Source organism: Acomys minous (genome assembly GCF_964271855.1).
Source record: "Acomys minous genome assembly, chromosome: 2".
NCBI lineage: Eukaryota > Metazoa > Chordata > Mammalia > Rodentia > Muridae > Acomys > Acomys minous.
The window spans coordinates 77530440-77550332 of record NC_140484.1 but is presented as its reverse complement, the minus strand read 5'-3'; the positions used below and the strand labels follow the sequence as shown (position 1 = coordinate 77550332).

Sequence of the window (19893 nt, the reverse complement as noted above, 5' to 3'; positions counted from 1 at the left end):
GGAGTGACGGCTCAGTGGGCTCGGCAGCAGTAACTACTCTCCTTGCTCCCTGCATGACCAGAAAGCCAGACTATGATGACCTTTGTAACCATGGCGTTAATTCAGGAGTTGATGCGCTTACAACTTTTGAGAGACAAGACAGAAAGGCTCTTGCTTTATTAGCAGTCAACTTCTCCCAAAGCTGAGTACCTGAGACACTTCCCTGTGTCTACTCCGTCAGCTGTAGCAGCACCACTCCCCACTAGGGGGCACTGTTGGGCTGCAGACAGTTGGACCAGCTTGCAGCCCTCATCCTTGCAAATCCATTTATATCTCTGGAGACACTGTGTGAGACTGTAAAGCTTGGGCGGGGGCAAAAAAAAAAACTAAACTTAATGATTCATCTAGTCATTGGTTGGAGAGTTTGCAAGTGCTTGGGTAGCATTCAGAGTTCTTGGGTACTGATTGGTCCTTATTCAGTGGATCTGAGCACACACAGTAGGAGGTGAGGGGAGTTGTATGGGCATCTCAGGTAGGAGACACAATGTGGTGAAGTTAAAGATGCTCCAGCTAAGTAGAGTGGTAGCCAAAGCTGCTCCATTTTTATCCCAGTGTTTCCCACTCCCTCTGGAATATGATCCAAGCTCTTCTGCAATGAGCAGGCTTTAGTGATTTGAAAAGCATGGGAAAGGGCTAAAGTCACATTTGTGTGGAGGAGGAGAGTCAGTTGGCCAGAGGAGCATGGTAGACTAGCCATGTGCGTGCTAATGTCCTTCATGTTGGCAGCCAGAAGTCTGTGGTGGAAGGCACCTGGTGACTAAGGTGCTTTTGGACAGACCTCCTTTTTAGATGGGGAGAGGATGAGGGCAGCCAGCTTCAGGCCCCAGCTGCCGCTTGCAAGGTACATGGCGCTCACTCGTCTCCTTCGGTCTTTACAGATGACCTGCCTTTCCATGGGAAGAGGACAGGAGGAGGGACCAAGCTGTGAAAGGAGGGGAAAAAATCTGCTTACTGTTTCAGACCAACTTGGGGGAACCACGGAGGGGATAATGACATGTCCCCTGTGCCAATTGGAAGTATCACTGCCCCCCATGTGCTGTTTCGCTTCCTGGTTGCTGATGTCACCAGGAAATGTCATCAGCTGCATCAGAAGGAATTTGAGTAGGTTGGCCCCAGCTAGAGAAAGGCCATGAAGCTATGGCTTGTAAGAGGAGATGAGACAGTTCTGAGCTGGCTGTGAAGAAAGTCAGAGGTGAGAGGTTACCAGTTGACTCTGCTTATAGTTCACACCCTGATGTCGCTTAGCAACAGGTGACTGATGAGCCACTCATTGAGACATTCGGAGATTGATGCAAAGTGCTAGAGAAATTCACATGACATAGACATGGAGACCAGGAACATGTATTCCCAAAGTCAAGGAGAAAACATTTTAGGGAATAAGGGTTGGGTAGACTCTCCAGATGCCACAGAAAGGTGAAATAAAACAGGAGTCAAGTTGGAATTGGGGGCTGAGATTGTGGCTCAGTTGGTAGAATGATTGCCCGATTTAATCCCCCGCATTAGATTAATTGAGTGTGGTGACTTGTGCTTGTAAGTCCAGGACTCCGGAGGTGGAGTTATGAGGATCAGAAAATCAAAGTCATCACTATACAATGAATGAAGCCAGTGGAGCTACATGGGGCCCTGTCTACAACCAAAATAAAACAATACACACACACACACACACACACACACACACACACACACACACTCTAGCAGGAGATGGATGGAAACGTGGAAACCAGAGGCACTGGGATGAGGAAGGATAGGACTAATGGAGAAAGTGGAAGCACTAAGCTCTAGTTTAGGACCCCAGCTGGAAAAAGCAGTAGACATGGATGTCTGCAGCAGGAGAGAGAGCAGGCACCAGTCTCCCCAAAGGGACTTGAATCCAAGCCAGGAAGTACAAATAAATTAGGAAATCCAATAGAAAACAGGAAGCCTGTTTAAGGATGCGGGCGGTGTTTCATGACTGGCACAGGCTCTCACCTGCTCACCTCTCTTAGACTGCAGGCTAGTTCAGGAAGTCTGAGCCATCCACCCGCTGCCAGTGAGGAAGCCAGTGGGAGTGTCCCAGAGCCAGGAAATGGAACTCCTCTGACTCCAATCCTCATTGTTGTTTTTACTAATCATGATCATGTGCAGCCCCCTTATCTGACATCAGTTACTCAACTGCTGACTACAAATTAGCCTTCATCAAATCCCTACCTTGCACAGGCATGGCCCAGGTTGTCTTAATAACACCAGGCTACACCAATGGCAAAGACCAGCAAGTCAGCTCCCCAGGAAGTCAGATAGAGACGTGCAGACTCTGGGCCCCTTCCTGACACCTACTGAGTTTGAACACTGTTGAATCCCAGAGGCCAGGATTTTACTGGCTTAACCCAGGAAGAAGAGCAGAGGCTGGGGGGGGGGGGGGGGAGGGCAGGCGGCGACGGGGGGGGGGGGGGGGGGGGGAGAGGGTTGAGAAGATAAACCCAGAGGAGACAGGCAGATATGCAGTTACCTCCCCCTGGTGTCCCCAAGCTCAGTCACAGATGGAGCCTGAGAAATTGAGGTCCACTTGCCAGGAAATTTCTCAGGGCTGCTCAAGCAGTTGCAAAAACGCTCAACACCCACGGTCCCTCAGCTTCCCATCCACACCAACATCCAAGGATGCCTGCCGTGTCCTCGCCACCCACCCACACTGCAGCCACTCCAAACAACCTTCCTTCCCTCAGACTGCAGTGCAACACAGCCATCTTCCTAAAAAAAATAATAATAACAATATCAATGGGGACTTTTATAAATAGTTTTTAATAAACTACAGTTTCTTAATGACCAAGAACATGTGCTCAGGGTCAAGAAGAGAAGCAAGTCCATACGCACATAAAGCTCAAGGTGAAAATAAATTCCCGTTGTACAGCGCCTTCCACTGCAGAGCTCCCAAGGTCATTCCCGGAATGTAAGCAGTGCTAACACCATCCTGTGCTTCCTTCCAGCAGAGGTGCAAGCATAGACACTCCAGCCTATGTGTGTAGATTCTGAAACGCAAATAGGGTCACATTAACCTGACTGCAACTTACCTCTCTCACTTAATAATACACCCTGGGCTCACTTCCCATGTCTATCTTTAAATAGATCCGTCTTGCTTTTAAGGGCCGCTTTATAATCCATGGCACAGCCTTGTTAGAATTTACTTAAACCACATCCTACTAATGGCCACATGGCTTGTTCCTAGTCTTTACCACAAGATGTGTGATAGTTAGGTTCATGATCGCTGCTATAATAATACTATAACAACAAACACACAAATGCTTGTTCCTGGCTCACAGGGGAGGCAAGGGGGGCGTTTCCCAGTTGTAGGAGACCCTTCCTCCCGTCCTTTCTTGTACTTATTGAAGAGCCACAGAATCTTCTGCTCCGAGGTCCCCAAGAAGTGAGGAGAGGGGATCTCTGTTGGATGCCTCTCCATCTCTACCACAATTACTGCAGAGAGCATCCCCATCCCCCACACAAGTCTCTACACATTTGTGCAGATACATTCCCAGAAGTGCGATGGCCGTGCCCAGAGGATGTGCATTTCAGACATGATAGGCAATGCCTAACTGCCCTCACAAGGGTGCATGGATCTGTGTTCCTGCTGTGTCAAGAAGGCTTTCATTCTTCACACACTCTTGTTAAAATGTGTCACCATTTATATATCCTAAGGCTGGGGAGATGGCTCAGCAGGTGTTGAGCAAGTGCAAGGCCCTGAGTTTAGACCCTCAGAACCCACACAAAGCCAGAAGCAGGCACAGCAGAGCACATCTGTAACCCTGGTACTCCTACTGGGAAAGAAGGAAAGTGAAGACAAAAGACTCCCCAGAAGCAAGACAGCTAGTCTGCCATACAGCTGTGAACAAGAGATCTCATCTCAGGCAAGGTGGAAGTGAGGACTGAGGTTGTCCTCTGACTGCCACAAATACATCGTGACATGCATGTATGCATATGTTCCCCTGCCTCTCTCTCTGTCTCTGTCTCTCTGTCTCTCTGTCTCTGTCTCTCTCTCTCCCCCTCTACACACACACACACACACACACACACACACACACACACACATACACACACTCACACACACACACACATACACACACACACTCACACATACACACACACTCACACACACTACATTATAAGTAAATAAATGATCCATGTTATAGGTGAATTAGGATCTCATCATGACTTTAATTTGCATTCCTTTAAGTGAGTGTATTGAGAGATTATTTTTATGTATTTATTTTCCATCTGTGGCCTTTTCTATTAGTTCTTTTCTCATGACCTGTGCCCCTTTGTTCTACTAGATGTTTCTCTATTACTTTTTTTTTTATGAGGAGTCAGAGAAAAATAATAAAATATGTTAATGAAAAAAGATGAAGCCGGCCCTCCGTGTTCCGAGGTGACATGCTATGTTCCTTTCACTCATGATGCTTTCCCATTGCAGAGACATATTTTACTAGTGTGCTTTCACTTTCCCATGGTTTTGTCTCATGCCTAGAAAGGCTGTCCTGGTGCCAAGATGAATTTTTCATGTTCTCACGTTTTCCTCCAGTGCTGCAGCCACACTTGAAGCCAGACAGTGTTGCGTTGGTGATTTCCCTCAGTTCTCGCTGCCCTACTTTCCACAGCCCCAAACAGGAACTGTGAGAGCCTGTAGGTAGGCTTATTCTGAAGTTGGAGTGAGATGATTCTGTCCTTGAGCTTAGAACAGATTTTGGCTGAGACACAGTATGCCAAGTGTCAGCTATCGGCTTGTTCTTATCTGGGTTTGTGGTATCCGGCCCTGTACATGGCTGATATCTGCTGCGTACTCACTCCTTATAATGAACAAGTTATGGAAACTTTGTAAAAATAGAATTTAAAAGTCCATTGGATTCTAAAATATATGCATGACTGGTCATTAAAGTGAAAAATAAAAATAAAATGAAAATAAAACTAAACAAATCCATAACTGAGCCACATTTGAAAAATGAATAAATCTTTTAAAATTAAAGAGATAGAAGCCACGGTTCTCTATATGGCTGTTTCACGTGGTATCTACCTGCACAACAGATCCCAAGACAAGTCCCACAATGCTCAAGGTGTAGATTTACTAGGGACCTTTAGAATCTGAGAGTGAGTACAGAAAGACTAGGCATGGCTGTCTTCTCCCAATAACTAAGAGCAGCCTGCCAAGGGCTGGACCTTCCAGGGTTTTAGCCCAGGGAAAGATGGATCCCTTCCCTCCACACCTCCACCAGCTTTCTTTCTTTAAAAAAAAAAAAGTAATGGTTCTTTGAGACAAACAGTACGTTTATCATAGTCCCTCTTCTTCTAACCCTCCCTAGATCCACCCCCTTGCTTTCCCACCCAGCTTTGTGTCCCTTTTTCCCCTACCAAGGCTAATTTGTTCTGCCCAAATTTTCTTGGGTGTGTGATCTCCCACTTGAGAGTGGCTGACTTTCCAGGGCCTGCACTCTTAGAGAAAACTCTCTCTTTCCTGCTGCCAACAATTGCTAATAGCTCCACAGCTAGCATGGGGCTTCATGCCCAGCCCCCGCCCCATGCTGAGACTTGGTCTGGCGTGGGCTTGCTTAGGTCCCACACTTGCTGTACAATCACTGTGCAGTCGTGTGTGCAGTCGCCCTGCTGTGTCTGGAAAGCACTGTTTCCTTGGGGTCGCCCACTGTCTCTGGCTCTTATACTTTTTCTGCCCCTGTTCTGACATGATCCCTGAGCCTTTGTAGGAAGGGGCAAGGTATACATGTTCCTCTTAGGGCTGAGCATCCCATAGCCTCTTATTCACTGTGCCATGGCCAGCTGTGAGTCCGTGTGCTGATCATCATCGACGTCCTGTCATTAGGGCAAATGAAGAGAGCAGCCTTGTCAGTTTGGAGGTAATCAGATAACTGGTTGAGTGCCAACAAGAGTGATTTGGGGACTTTGGGGACCTATAGGAAACTGGTTTCAGACATAGACCCTTCTGCCAGAGAACAAAGTGGCCGGTTTTGGGGGGAAGCTAAGATCTTATGTGGCCCCCTCTCCAATCTCAGTTTGCCTACAAAGCTGTTAACTCAAGGGAAAAAAAGTATGCTTGACATATCTTTGTATCCCTGGAATACCACAGATGCTAAACAAATGCATGTTTAATCAGTGACTACCTGAATTGCATACCAGCCACAGGACCAGGCCGAATTGATACAGAAAAGTCCCTGGCAAGGCTCCTGCCTTTGGGGACTATGACACTAGTGGATGCTCGACTCGGGTAATGTGTTAAAAATGGGCTATGTCTATATTGGATACCATGCAACCATAAAAAAACAAAAACAAAAAACAAATGCCTCACTTCTCTAGGCAAAGGAAATGACAGATAAATCAGGGAAGGCTTCATGGTAAAGGCAACAAGCTTCTAGACAGGTTAAGAAACGTTTCCTGCAGAGGACACATGTCAGAGTCCACTGAGCATGAAACAGCCCAGGGAAGCACAGACTGGACTTTGAATAGTCCACTCTGGCTGTGGCCCAGCAGTGGCCACAGACGCGCTGTCCAGTTCAATATCATGTCAGCAATAGAGCACAACTGGTAGAGTTTAAACTGGAATTTAGTATTTTGCTCCTGGGTCACTTATTAGTAAGGGTTTACTGCTGTAGACACGGAAGGAAGGGGCCTCTTGACCCAGGCTGGACCTACCTCAGCCAAAGGGCAAATGGCCACAGGTGTCAGGAGCTGGGCCCAGCACGGAGATTTAGAGGGTTTGCTTTCAGAATCAGCTCTTTGCAAAGAGGCCTCGCCCCTCCACCTCGACTGCTAATTATCCCTCTGGAGACTGCGGTGCTTTTCAAGGAGCCTCTTTGCCCACTTAGGAGCTAATAAATCACAAAGTCCCCCAGGCAGCTGGGCCTTCCAGAATGCAATTGCACAACACACAAAAAGAAGCCTTCCAGAGACTCTGTCTGTAACAATCAGAGGCGTGCCCACTCTGTGTTCCCAATAATGCCCAGCTCCAGCAGGCCTCCTGTGTGTGCGAGATGTATCATGTGTGGACAGTGGAGGCTGCGGGAGCCTTCTGTGTTCCACAAGGTAGCCAACATGAGTCAGAAACGTAATTTCCAGAGAGCCCCAGGATGCTGAAAACCTCTCATGGTTTGGATAGGAATTATCCTGGAAAGGCTAACACTTTGAGGGCCTGGTCTGCAGACGGTCGTGCTACAGAGTGGACACAGAGTAAAGCTGGCACTTCTGTCATCAGGGAGTTTGTGAATTCATTGTTGAGTTCACACTGAATGGCTGGGAAGACGGGGAACCCTGTTGGGGGAAACTACCTCACTGGGGTCTTCTTTTTTTTAAAGATTTATTTATTTATCATATATACACAGTGTTCTGCCTGCATATACACCAGAAGAGGCCACCAGATCTCATTATAGATGGTTGTGAGATACCATGTGGTTGCTGGGAACTGAACTCAGGACCTTTGGAAGAACAGCCAGTGCTCTTGACCTGTGAGCCATCTCTCCAGCCCTCCTCACTGGGGTCTTAATTTTGAAGATCATATCTTGTCCCTGCAGCCCCCTCTACATTTATATATTAATTGGGGAGGCATTTACTTAGCACCTATTATATGCCACGTATATAAATATACGTGAGGTGGCTTACTTCTTCAAGGTGTTAGCAGCTTTGTGGGCCAATGAAGTCTCCCATTTCCCATTTTGGGATCTGCACCTAAACTCAGCTTCCCACAAACTCTGGTGGCTTCCTGCTCCGGCAGAGAGGTCTACGCCTGAGTTTAGTTTCCTATAGGTCTTTGAGGTCCCTAGCCACTCAGCTGTTGAGCAGCTCTGCCCTGTGTCCTCCTCCCACCATGGTGGCTCTGCTTCAACATAGGCACAGGAAGAGTGGAGCCAGTTGGCCGCACACTGAACCCTCTATAACCATGAGCGAAAATAACCCCTTCCTTGCAACCTTAAGGTGGTCTCCTGAACATCTTTTCATGTCTGTAAAAAAAGGGGACATCTAGATTTGTTCCTCTCCAGTAAGCTCTGTGGGAAATGTGACTTTTCCCTTTAGATGACACAGCACAGAATTCTGAGGTGTGGGACAATGTCGTAATCCATGATCCTCCTGCCTCATTCTCCCCAGATGAAAGCCCTCACTGCCTCTTGCTCTCCTCAATGCATATTTTCAGAAACCCACTAAGAGTCACCTCCTTCCCAGTGCTGAGAATACAGCAGTGGACAAAGAGAACAATGCAAACTCTGAGTGTTTACAGCCCTATCATGGTAGTAGGGACTCTAAACACAGTATTAGAAATGAGCTGGGGACTAGAGCTCATATGACTCAGTTGACACAATGCTTGCCTAGTGTGCACACCCTGGGTTTGATCCCCAGAGCCACATAAAACTCACGTGATAGCACAAACCTGTGATCCCTGAACTTGTGAGGTAGAGGCAAGAAAATTAGAAGTTCAAGGTCAGCCTTGACTGCAAAGCAAATTTGAGGCCAGCCTGAAACACATGAGACTTTGTCAAAATACAAAACAAAACTGAAAATACCCATTTATAGACCCTTACCAAAAATCTCACTGAGTGGGGATGTGTGAGGAGCACCAGGGGCACATTGCGGACATGACTCATGAACAGCTCTAGTGAAGGCTGTGGGGCACAGGAATGTGTAATCTGTACCAGCAGTTCTCAACCTGTGCAGAGAGACTCCTTTGGGGGGATGTTGCCTAAGACCATCAGAAAACACAGATATTTTCATTGTGATTCATAATTGTAGCAAAATTACAGTTATGAAGTAGCAACAAAATAATTTTATGGTTGGGGCCACCACAACATGAGGAACTGTATTAAAGTGCTGCAGCATTGAGAAGGTTGAGAACCACTGATCTATATGATCCTTTCTTGCCCACTAGAAAAATCAACATTCACATAGAGGCTCCTAGGCCCCATGCTCAGGGACTCTGGTAAATTAATCTAGCTTGGGATGTAGGTGAAGTACTTCTTCAGGAACCCCCAGGGTGGTCACCAGGTACAGTTCTGATACTTGAGCTAGGGAGCAAATGGAAAAAGCAACCCTGGAATACTGTGGGAAGTGCTCCTTTAAGCCTTCTTTTCTTCCTATGTAATGGGAGCAGAGCTTGGGTTTCCTGTTCAGTCTATGGCACCTATGGCCACAATAACATCTTTAGAAAAATAAAAACACTGTTTCCATGATACTCTGCCAAGGCCTTCTTCTGCCAGAATGCTAAGGGACTGCTAAGCTTTGTAGTAGGGTACATGTGTTTCCTCCTGGCCTCAAATTCCCAGAGTAACGATTCATGAGACTCAAAATATATTTACAAATACATAGGCCATATAGCTAGGCTCTTCTCTGATTAGCTTATAATTTAAAATAACCCATTTATACTAATCTAACATTTATACTAATTCCACCAAGTGACTGGTTACCTCTGTTCAGGTACCATGTGTCTGTCCTCATCTCATCTTCCCAGGTGAATCTCCCTCACCTGACTCTATCCCAGAATCCTTTCTGCCTGCCAGATGTCTCCTTCTACTGTCCCTTTCCTATAGGTCATATCTTTTTCTTAATTGACAGGTAATGCATCTACACAATACCAGTGCTGATAGCTGAGGACTCACAAGCAACATTGTGGTTTGTAACTGTGTCCTCTGAAGGCCAATATATTGTCTCCAGCCTGTGGTGCTATTAGGAAGTGTTGGAACCTTTAAGAGGTGGGGCCCAGTTGGGACACCCTTTGGTCATTAGAAGAGAGTATTAGAGCTGGCTTCTTTTGTGCTTCCTCCTGTGAAGTAGATGTCTTCCTCAACCACATGTTCTCTTACACGCTTACCACAGGCTCCAAACAATGGAGGCCGTTAGCCACAGCCTGGATCATAGAACACTGTGAGCCAAAATAAACCTGTTTCCACGTAAGTGATTATGTAGAGCATCATGTTGTTGTTACAGCAGCAGACTGCTGACTAACACAGGCTGCTTCCCAACAGGCCTGTTTCTAAGAATGAATCTTGGAATCATGATTCCACTGAGCAATCATGGTGAGCCATGTTACATGCCAAAGGCAAAAAGAGACAAGAGGCATGTCCAAACAGCTAATAGTCTTTGGTAATAAGAAGAGACATAAAAGATAATTACCAAAAGATAGGATGATGCTAATAAATATAAAATACCAGGAGACGACAAGGAAGGGACACAGACTGTGAGACTTCAACTTAGACTTATAAAAATGAGGAAGCAGTCTTTAGAGCAGGCAAAACAAAAGCCAGTATCGAGTCTTGAAATGTTAAAAAAATCTAGGCATGTGAAGAGAGCTCAGCCAGCAAAGTGCTTGCCACACATGAGAGAGGTTTCAGCCTCCGAATCTACACAGAGAGCTGAGCATGGTGGCACATACTTGTCACCTCCACATGGAAGACTGAAAATGGCAGCTCCCTGGGCCTCAATGGCCATCAGTCTAGCTGAATTGGCAAGCTCCAAGCCAATGAGAGAGAGAGAGACCCAGTCTTTTAAAAACAAACAAAGTAGACAGATGTATGAGGAATAACAGCTGAGGTTGACTTCTGACCTCCACATGCAAGTCTACACACACAGGTGCACATGTTCCCCCCAAAATAAATTCAGCAAAGGAAAGACACATATAAAAACCACTTGTGTTTGGAAAGTGGGTTTTACATTCAGTGTGGCGCGACCAACGGGTTACCAGGGAGTCATGGGGATTGATTCTAGAAAGGTAGGCAGGGAAGTCATATTCCATGGAATATCAGCTTTACTCTACGGAACCACTGGGGCTTGAGTTGGTTGGATTTGCTTCAGAGCGTTTCCCCTGGTGGCAGAAGGGACTGAAGCCAGCTGAAGCACGTACATCAGAGGGTGAGCCACCATAGGAGATCCATCGCAGGAGAGCCCTGTAGCTAGGCGAGGAAGACAGAGGCTTGGGAAGGCGGGGAAGGCAAGTGTTCCAAGGAAAAATGACAGATATGCTGTCTTTACAGCAACATGATTTGAGGAGAAAAATGATGAGTCCAGTTGTTGAGGTGAAATGTTTGGTCCACGGACAGTCAGATACTGTAGTTTAGGACACAGGAAAGCTGAAGTTACAGATTCCATTACCAACTTATGAAGAACTTCCCAGGTGATGACTATAGGCTGGGAGAGGAAGTAGGTCACTCAGGAAGATTGTGTAGAAGGAGAGAAACGAAAGATAGCCTATTGAGAAGACCCAGGATAGATTGCAGAGAGTTGAGAATTTGAGAGAAGCTGAGGAATTCAAAGCATACCCAGACTGGAGGGGTTGTTGACTCCACTTAAATCTCAAATATATAGAGAGGGCTGGAGAGAGGCTCAGCAGTTAAGAGCACTGGTTGTTCTTCCAGAGGACCCAGGTTCAACCAGCACCGACATGGGGGTTTATAATCATCGGCAACTCCAGTTCTAGAGGATCCAATGCTCCTTTTTGGACCCCACGGGCACTGAAAACAACAGTGCACAGACATACATGCAGGAAGACAACACATACACAAATATAAATAAATAAGTAAATGAATAAATAAATAGACAGATAATAGACAGACAGACACATACATACATACATACATACTTACATACATACATGGCTCTTTTTAACAATATGTTGGAGATGTCCCTTGTGCCACACTTTGTGGGCACATCCACACATGTGCTGCACCCTACCCCACCCTCATGGGGTTTATCATCAGGAGTCGGGGTAGCTTCCACAGAAAAGAAGAAGAAGCCAGATTACAAAAGTCAGAGTTGCAAGCAGCAGGAGCCACCTGTCACTTAAGAGACAGTCATTTATTGGCACAGTGTGTGCCACCTGAGAAAGGGTAAGATCCCAGAGAGCCAGGGGAAGCTACTGGCACGCACTCCAGGACCCTGTGTCTGGTTCATAGAACTATCCTCAGTCCTTATGACACAATTTCCATCTTAGGACACTAGACAGGCATTCATTTGCCTGACTTCCAGCACATGCCCACTCTTTAACCCATCATGACTTTGTCCAAAGCAAGAGTGTGGCAGTTCCACAAAGGAAAATCCAGGCTGTGACTGCCTGTAGGAGAAAAACCCTTGCCAAGCAAGATAAAACAGCGGGTGGAGGGTAAGTCCAAACAGCAAGTGTATAAATAGTCTCCTGGTTTTAGTTTTGGTTTGGTTTGGGAGACTGAGACTGAGAGACGTATTATGGGTGAAGCAGTGTTTGCTGGCAACTGTAAACAAGCAAATTTCTGTGTGTGACATAAGGAGAAAAGGCAGCCTTCAAGGCGCAGTCTCAGGTCCCCGTGTGTGTGTGTGTGTGTGTGTGTGTGTGTGTGTGTGTGTGTGTGTGTGTGTGTACCTGTGTGTGCCAAAGCCAAAGGAGGACCTTGGGAATCCTACTTTATCACATACACCTCACCCCTTATTCCCTTGAGATGGAGTCTCTCACTGCACTTGGAGCTAGGGTGGCAGTCAGCAAGCCCCAGCAATCCTCCTGTCTCAGCACTGGTGTTGCTCACATGCTCAGCACACCTGGCTAATTTTGTGGTTACCAGAATCCAAACTGAGCCACCTCTCCAGCCCGTAATGTGGTCCCTTTATTTTAGCACAGCTCCTGTTGGTTTTGCAACTGATGTGCCTATTAGAAATTAGAATGGTAGAGCCTTTGTTAGCGTCCAGCTGGGGGATGCTGTGCTACTCTGGAGGTCACCAGAATTGATCGGAATTTTCCAAACTAGTAAAAGGGAAGATGTTAATGGATGCTGAGGGCGAAAGTTCACAGTTGGCCTGCTAAAGCTCCAGAAGTGCTGCTGCCACCGCTCCCCTCTCAAACCGTCCTCATTGTACCAAAGAATTTTACAAAGAAATAGATTTCATGGCCAGCCAAGCACCAAGCTTCTGTGGCAGGGAAGACCTTTGCAGCAATAACACTGAGCTTGGAAAACCCTTAGAGGTTTTCCATATATGCAGTTGTGTTACTCTCATCCTAAACCCCTACTAGTCTAGTTATAATGTACACCAAGTTTATGCCTAAGAAACTCTAGCCAAAGAATTCTATTGAAATGCATTTGGGGTTGTTTTAATTCTTTCTCTTTGTCTCTCTTCTTTTGAGACAGTGTGGAGGTCTTACTACGTAACCCAGGACAACCTCAAATTAATAATCCTCTTGCTTTCCAAGTTCTAGGATTAAAGACATCCTACCATACCTGGCTTCGCCCACTCGATATGACTTTCTCACATACTCTGGTGCCTCACCTTTGACCATGTCCCCTGGAGGGGGAGACCTGGTGGCACTCAGAGGAAGGACAGCAGGTTACCAAGAAGAGACTTGATACCCTATGAGCATATACAGGGGGAGGAAATCCCCCTCAGGAACAGTCTTGGGGAGGGGAATAAGGGAAAAATGGGAGGGAGGGAAGAATGGGAGGATACAAGGAATGGGATAACCATTGAGATGTAACAAGAATAAATTAATAAAAAAAAACTGGCCCACTCCAAACTAGGAGCAACTATTAAAACTTCCAGCTCAAGCAATGTGGTACAGACTTTGGGTTTTGAAACAAAGATATCAGTTGCATCAGATGACTGTGCAATGACTGTGGAGCCTCAGGATGGGTATTCAGAAAATTCTGAGGAAGTGAGCTGAGCACAGGTGGACCATGAGCCCAGCATACTTTGTTCTCACAGGTGGACCATAAGCCCAGCACATCTTGTTCTCACAGGTGGACCATAAGCCCAGCACACCTTGTTCTCACACAGGTGGACCATGAGCCCAGCACACCTTGTTCTCACACAAGTGGACCATGAGCCCAGCACACCTTGTTCTCACACAAGTGGACCATGAGCCCAGCACACCTTGTTCTCACAGGTGGACCATGAGCCCAGCACACCTTGTTCTCACACAGGTGGACCACGAGCCCAGCACACCTTGTTCTCACACAGGTGGACCATGAGCCCAGCACACCTTGTCCTCACAGGTGGACCATGACCCCAGCACACCTTGTTCTCACACAAGTGGACCACGAGCCCAGCACACCTTGTTCTCACACAGGTGGACCATGAGCCCAGCACACCTTGTTCTCACACAGGTGGACCATGAGCCCAGCACACCTTGTCCTCACACAGGTGGACCATGACCCCAGCACACCTTGTCCTCACACAGGTGGACCATGAGCCCAGCACACCTTGTTCTCACACAGGTGGACCATGAGCCCAGCACACCTTGTCCTCACACAGGTGGACCATGAGCCCAGCACACCTTGTCCTCACAGGTGGACCATGAGCCCAGCACACCTTGTTCTCACACAGGTGGACCATGAGCCCAGCACACCTTGTTCTCACACAGGTGGACCATGAGCCCAGCACACCTTGTTCTCACAGGTGGACCATGAGCCCAGCACACCTTGTTCTCACACAGGTGGACCATGAGCCCAGCACACCTTGTTCTCACACAGGTGGACCATGAGCCCAGCACACCTTGTTCTCACACAGGTGGACCATGACCCCAGCACACCTTGTTCTCACACAGGTGGACCATGAGCCCAGCACACCTTATTCTCACACAGGTGGACCATGAGCCCAGCACACCTTGTTCTCACACAGGTGGACCATGAGCCCAGCACACCTTGTCCTCACACAGGTGGACCATGACCCCAGCACACCTTGTCCTCACACAGGTGGACCATGAGCCCAGCACACCTTGTTCTCACACAGGTGGACCATGAGCCCAGCACACCTTGTTCTCACACAGGTGGACCATGAGCCCAGCACACCTTGTTCTCACAGGTGGACCATAAACCCAGCACACCTTGTTCTCACAGGTGGACCATGAGCCCAGCACACCTGGTTCTCACAGGTGGACCATGAGCCCAGCACACCTTGTTCTCACAGGTGGACCATGAGCCCAGCACACCTTGTTCTCACAGGTGGACCATGAGCCCAGCACACCTGGTTCTCACAGGTGGACCATGAGCCCAGCACACCTTGTCCTCACAGGTGGACCATGAGCCCAGCGCACCTTGTTCTCACACAGGTGGACCATGAGCCCAGCATACCTTATTCTCTGCAACTAGCAAGAGAGCCTGGGGATGGGCTCAGATAAAGGCCAAATTCAAGACTGAATAGGAGGAAACTGAAGGAATTAGAATATGAGAGCCTATACCTCCCTTACGTGTGGGAGACTAGTCTCTGTCATGGGTGGGTAAGAGCAGCAGTGTTGAGAGCCTACAGTGAGAATTTGAAACAATGAAGAATAATATGGGGTGCTGTAAAAACCGATGTAACACATAGCTGAAGACTCACTGTCTGAAGTCTCGGGGCGGGGGGGGGGTGTGTCTTCTGGGTGGACATGGGTGCAGAATTGGAAAGGATAAACAGTTGGGATGCTGCACTGCTAGATGCTGAGAGACCATGTGAGACATGATGACGACGTTGAAATTACTGTCCACTGGGTCCAGAAAATGGAAGGAGGTGAAATCAAGAGGCTCGTAGATAAATTTGAGGACAGGAATAGTGAGTTTGGAACTGTGGTAAAGGTGAAAAGAGTCAGAGTTGTAACCTGTCATTTCCCGCGGCTTCCATAGCAAGTGACCAGGAAACAGGTACCATTAAAACAACAGATGATTCTTTCTTCAGTTTTGGAGGTGAGATTGCTAACAGGGCTGGTCTCCTGTGCATGCTAGGAAGGAGCAGCGCTCTGTGCCCGTCCCATAGCCTCTGGTGACAGCCATGTTGTTCTTGGCCGTCAGGCTTACTACTTTACAGTCTAGGCGGATCATCTTCCCTGCGTGTCTAAGGTTGCTGCTGTGGATTTGAGTCCCACATACCCGGGTTGTGGGACTTTACCTGTACATACTCATGGGCTCTTTCCCCACTAAAGCCATGCTCGAAGGCTCTACGTGGATGCGTCTTTGGGAGATTCCTCATTAAACCCGTTTCCCGGCCCTAGAATAAATTTCAGGGCAAAACAGTTTAGAGTCCTGACAGTGTCAATGACAAGGCTGTGAGTGAGAGTATCAAGAGGAAAGAAAAGAACAGGTGGCAGGGCAGAAGCTGGAAAGCTATGGGGCCAGGTGGAGGTGGGGCCAGGTGGAGGTGGGGCCAGGTGGAGGTGGGGCCAAGTGGAGGTGGGGCCAGGTGGAGGTGGGGCCAGGCGGAAGGTGGGGCCAGGCGGAGGTGGGGCCAGCTGCAGGTGCCAGGATGTAGGGAGAATGCTGGGAATGGTAACTCTGTGTCCCAGTGGTGTGTGAGAGCCATGCTTCCGGGATGGTGATGCAGAGCTGGGGACACGGTATGTCTAACTCCGGTTTCTCCTTGACCTCGCCTAACTAAGTGTAAACCTCTAAAACAAGCTTCAAAACAGACCTAGCCCCAAATATTTTTGAATTGATTAGTTTAGGGTCTTTATTTAAGTAAAAGTGTAGGGGAGAAAGAAACAAGCTAAGCAAGAGAGAACCAGAAAAAAAGGAAGAAAGATAGGAAGAAAAGAATCTTCCCTTAGGCAGTGCCCATGCGCAGCTGGCAATAAGAAGTCATGGGTTAAAGACAAAACAGGACCTTCAGAAAAAAGTAGCAACAGGGAACGGGAAGGAGGGGGTGCTCTGCATCAAGGCTGGAGAGAGGGACATCTGGATGGGAGATTGCAGAGCTGCTGCCTTCATCCCCTGAAGTCCCAAGCAGAGGCAGAAAATAAAAAGGGGGCAGGGGAAAGAGGGTTGCATTGCCCGGCTCTGGCTGGGGTTGCCACCAGCCTAGAGAGATCTGTGTTTCGTGCAGCCTACACAAAGGATATAATTCCGATTTTTTTTTTCCACAGAAGACGTCAGAACTCATTTCTATAGCAGTTGCTATTCTTGCAAAAAACAAGCCTTTTGCTTCTCAAGAAAAAAAAAAGATTTTAATATATCTGAAGAAAAAAAATTTTTGGCCGGGATAATACTCAACGGCTTACTTTGTATTTTTGAATACATAATAAACACATTAAAAATTTCAAGCAGCGTAAAAGATTATACAATCAAATGTAATTCTCATTTATCCCCGATTGCCTACCTCTCCCCACCCACATACAGTTCTCCCCACAGCACTAACTATGGTTACCAGAGCCCTGTGTCTCCCTCCTGTGGTAAGATGGCCTTTCTTCGTTATAAAGGTTAGCGTCATTCTTGTCCCTACAACACCAATAAGTCCCCACAGTTCCAAACCCTGTGGGTGTTGAAGTCCCTTATATGCGGTGGTATGGTGTTTGCGTGCGTACCACAGTTGCCCTCATGTAGTCTTTGAATCATCTCTAGATGGCTGACTTATAGTCCACAATGCAATAATATTGTATACAAAGAAACAGCTGTATAGATTTAGTACATATGCGTTTTCCTAAAGTATTTTTAATTTGCGTGTGTGCATTGTGTGTACAGTGTGTGTGTCTGTGTGTACAGTGTATGTGTGTGAATGTGTGTGTGTGCACGTGTGTAGCATGTCATGAGTGTGGACATGAGAGGACGGACTCGGGTATTGTTCCTTGTTTTCCACCTTGCTTGAGGCAACGTCTCTTCTCTGTTTCTCTGTGCGGGGAGGCCCCATGGCTTGGGTTCTCTTTGGTTCTAGAACAAGGTAGGCTAAGTTCATGTCTCTGTCTTCCTACTTCCCAGTGAAGTGGACAGGTCAGCACTAGGTACATACCAAGCTAGGTGGCCAGGAGCGTCCGCAGATTCCCTATCTTTGCTCACCTTGCACAGGAGTGCTAGTATTTACAGACACATAGATACACATCTTTACATGGATTCTGGGGACACAAACTCAGACCATCCCACTTGCCTGGCCTCCCCCAATATTTTCAATCCACAGCTGGTCTAATCTCTGGCTGTAGAACCCGTAGAGACAGAGGCTTACTGTATGTTGGAGATCATTGCATATTAATACATATAGATTTACTGGGCTCTACGGTTTGGTTAAACAATTCATTTTAACCTGTAGTGACAGATATTTAGTTTGTTTCTTTCTTAAAGAACTCCTTGTTAAATATATTTTTAAAAGATTCAACATTAGTCGGAGTGATTTTCTCACCAAGTAAGAACCTCAACTGGGGTAGGAGAGAGGCCTGCATGGGTCACCAAGTGGAGAGAGCTAACAGCAGCACGCCCAAAACAGCCACACTCTGATGATGTGTTGCTTCCCTCCCCTCCCTTCCCCCCTCCCCCAGGAGCCTGATGCCAAGGACTTTGGAGACCCAGATCACACTAGAGAAGACACCCAGCTATTTTGTCACTCAAGAAGCCCCTCGACGGATCTTCAACATGTCGCGAGACACGAAGCTCATCGTGGTGGTGCGGAACCCGGTGACCCGAGCCATCTCTGACTACACGCAGACCCTTTCCAAGAAGCCAGACATCCCCACCTTTGAGGGCCTGTCCTTCCGCAACCGCAGCCTGGGTCTGGTGGACGTGTCTTGGAACGCCATCCGCATCGGCATGTATGCGCTACACCTGGAGAGCTGGCTGCGGTACTTTCCCCTGGCTCAGATCCACTTCGTCAGTGGCGAGCGACTCATCACCGACCCAGCTGGTGAGATGGGGCGCATTCAGGACTTCCTGGGCATCAAGAGGTTCATCACAGACAAGCACTTCTACTTCAACAAGACCAAAGGATTCCCTTGTTTGAAAAAGCCCGAGTCGACCCTCCTGCCTCGATGCCTGGGCAAATCAAAAGGGAGAACTCATGTACAGATCGACCCCGAGGTCATAGACCAGCTCCGGGAATTTTATAGACCTTATAATATTAAATTTTATGAAACTGTTGGGCAGGACTTCCGGTGGGAGTGATTCTCTGAGGTACAAGGGCTCTACTCTTGTCTCTTCCACGAGGTTTGCTCTCAGAGTCCATGATCCTCATCTCCAGCCCCTCTTCCCGTCTTGAACCCCATGATAGATCATCTTGGAAGCAGGAAGCTAAGTAAAGACCAAGAGACTGGTGGCCCCTGCTCCATCCAGGAAAAGTCTACCTGCTTCAGGCATATCCATCCAGTTCTAGAATCTGCTCTTACCTGCCCATGAGAGGTGTCCGGGAATTGCTGTAAGAAGAGTGGATCTCCCAGTATCGGGGGAGATGTTCTGCGTGGAGATGGTTCTGTTGCTGTGAAAACATCAGACCGTCTCATCACTGTGCATCAACCATGGGCATCTTAATTCCAAGTGGCATGTACCTACCCCCTGAGCTTAGTTTCCCCCAGCAGCCCTAACTGGTGGGATGGGGGAATGCCCTCCATCCTCTTCAGGACACAGCTCATCAACAATGTACAGAGCCAAAAACACCTCTCTGGCCACTCCAGGAGATGGACTCTGTGATGACAAAATGAGCCAGTGACTTCAAAGCCGGTGGTCTCCACTGTGCTTGGAGGATGCTGTCTTTGAAAAGCACTCTGTGACTCTCCCTGCTCCCTGTGGACAAAAAAAAAAAAGCACATAATTCTGCTGTTACGGGTACTTTCTTCACACGAGCTTTCATGTTCAGCATGCACGGAATCATGCTTGTCCATGTGAAATAAATATGGCTCTCTCGTGTCCTTAGCGTTGAGTCTTTCTATCTAAGCCAGGCCTTCAATTCATCAGTCAACCCCAGTGTAAGAAGCAGTCAGTGATGGGAAGGACTTGGGGGGACAGCTAAGGGTGGCTGGGGGTGTGAAGACTAAGCTGGGGAGAAGCAGGTGTGGAGAGGGGGAGGTGTTCCGGCTGTTAGAGGCTGGTACAGACACACTGCATAGAGATCTGTAAGGAGTGAGTCTTATTCATTATTTATTTATTTATTTATTTATTTATTTATTTATTCATTTATTTATTTATTTCTCTTCAGTGCTAGCTATTAAATCCAGACCACTGT

The 19893-nt window shown here is 47.5% G+C and overlaps 1 protein-coding gene across 1 annotated transcript in view; it reads left to right on the top strand.

The window, feature by feature from the left end:
- Positions 1-19654, top strand: part of HS3ST2 (heparan sulfate-glucosamine 3-sulfotransferase 2) — a 115371-nt gene extending 95717 nt beyond the window's left edge. Inside the window, exon 2 of the mRNA XM_084772838.1 lies at positions 18221-19654. Coding sequence (XP_084628964.1) covers positions 18221-18839 — 619 coding nt within the window. The 3' untranslated portion in view covers positions 18840-19654. The remainder of the gene's footprint in view (positions 1-18220) is intronic.
- The last annotated feature ends 239 nt before the right edge of the window (positions 19655-19893 follow it).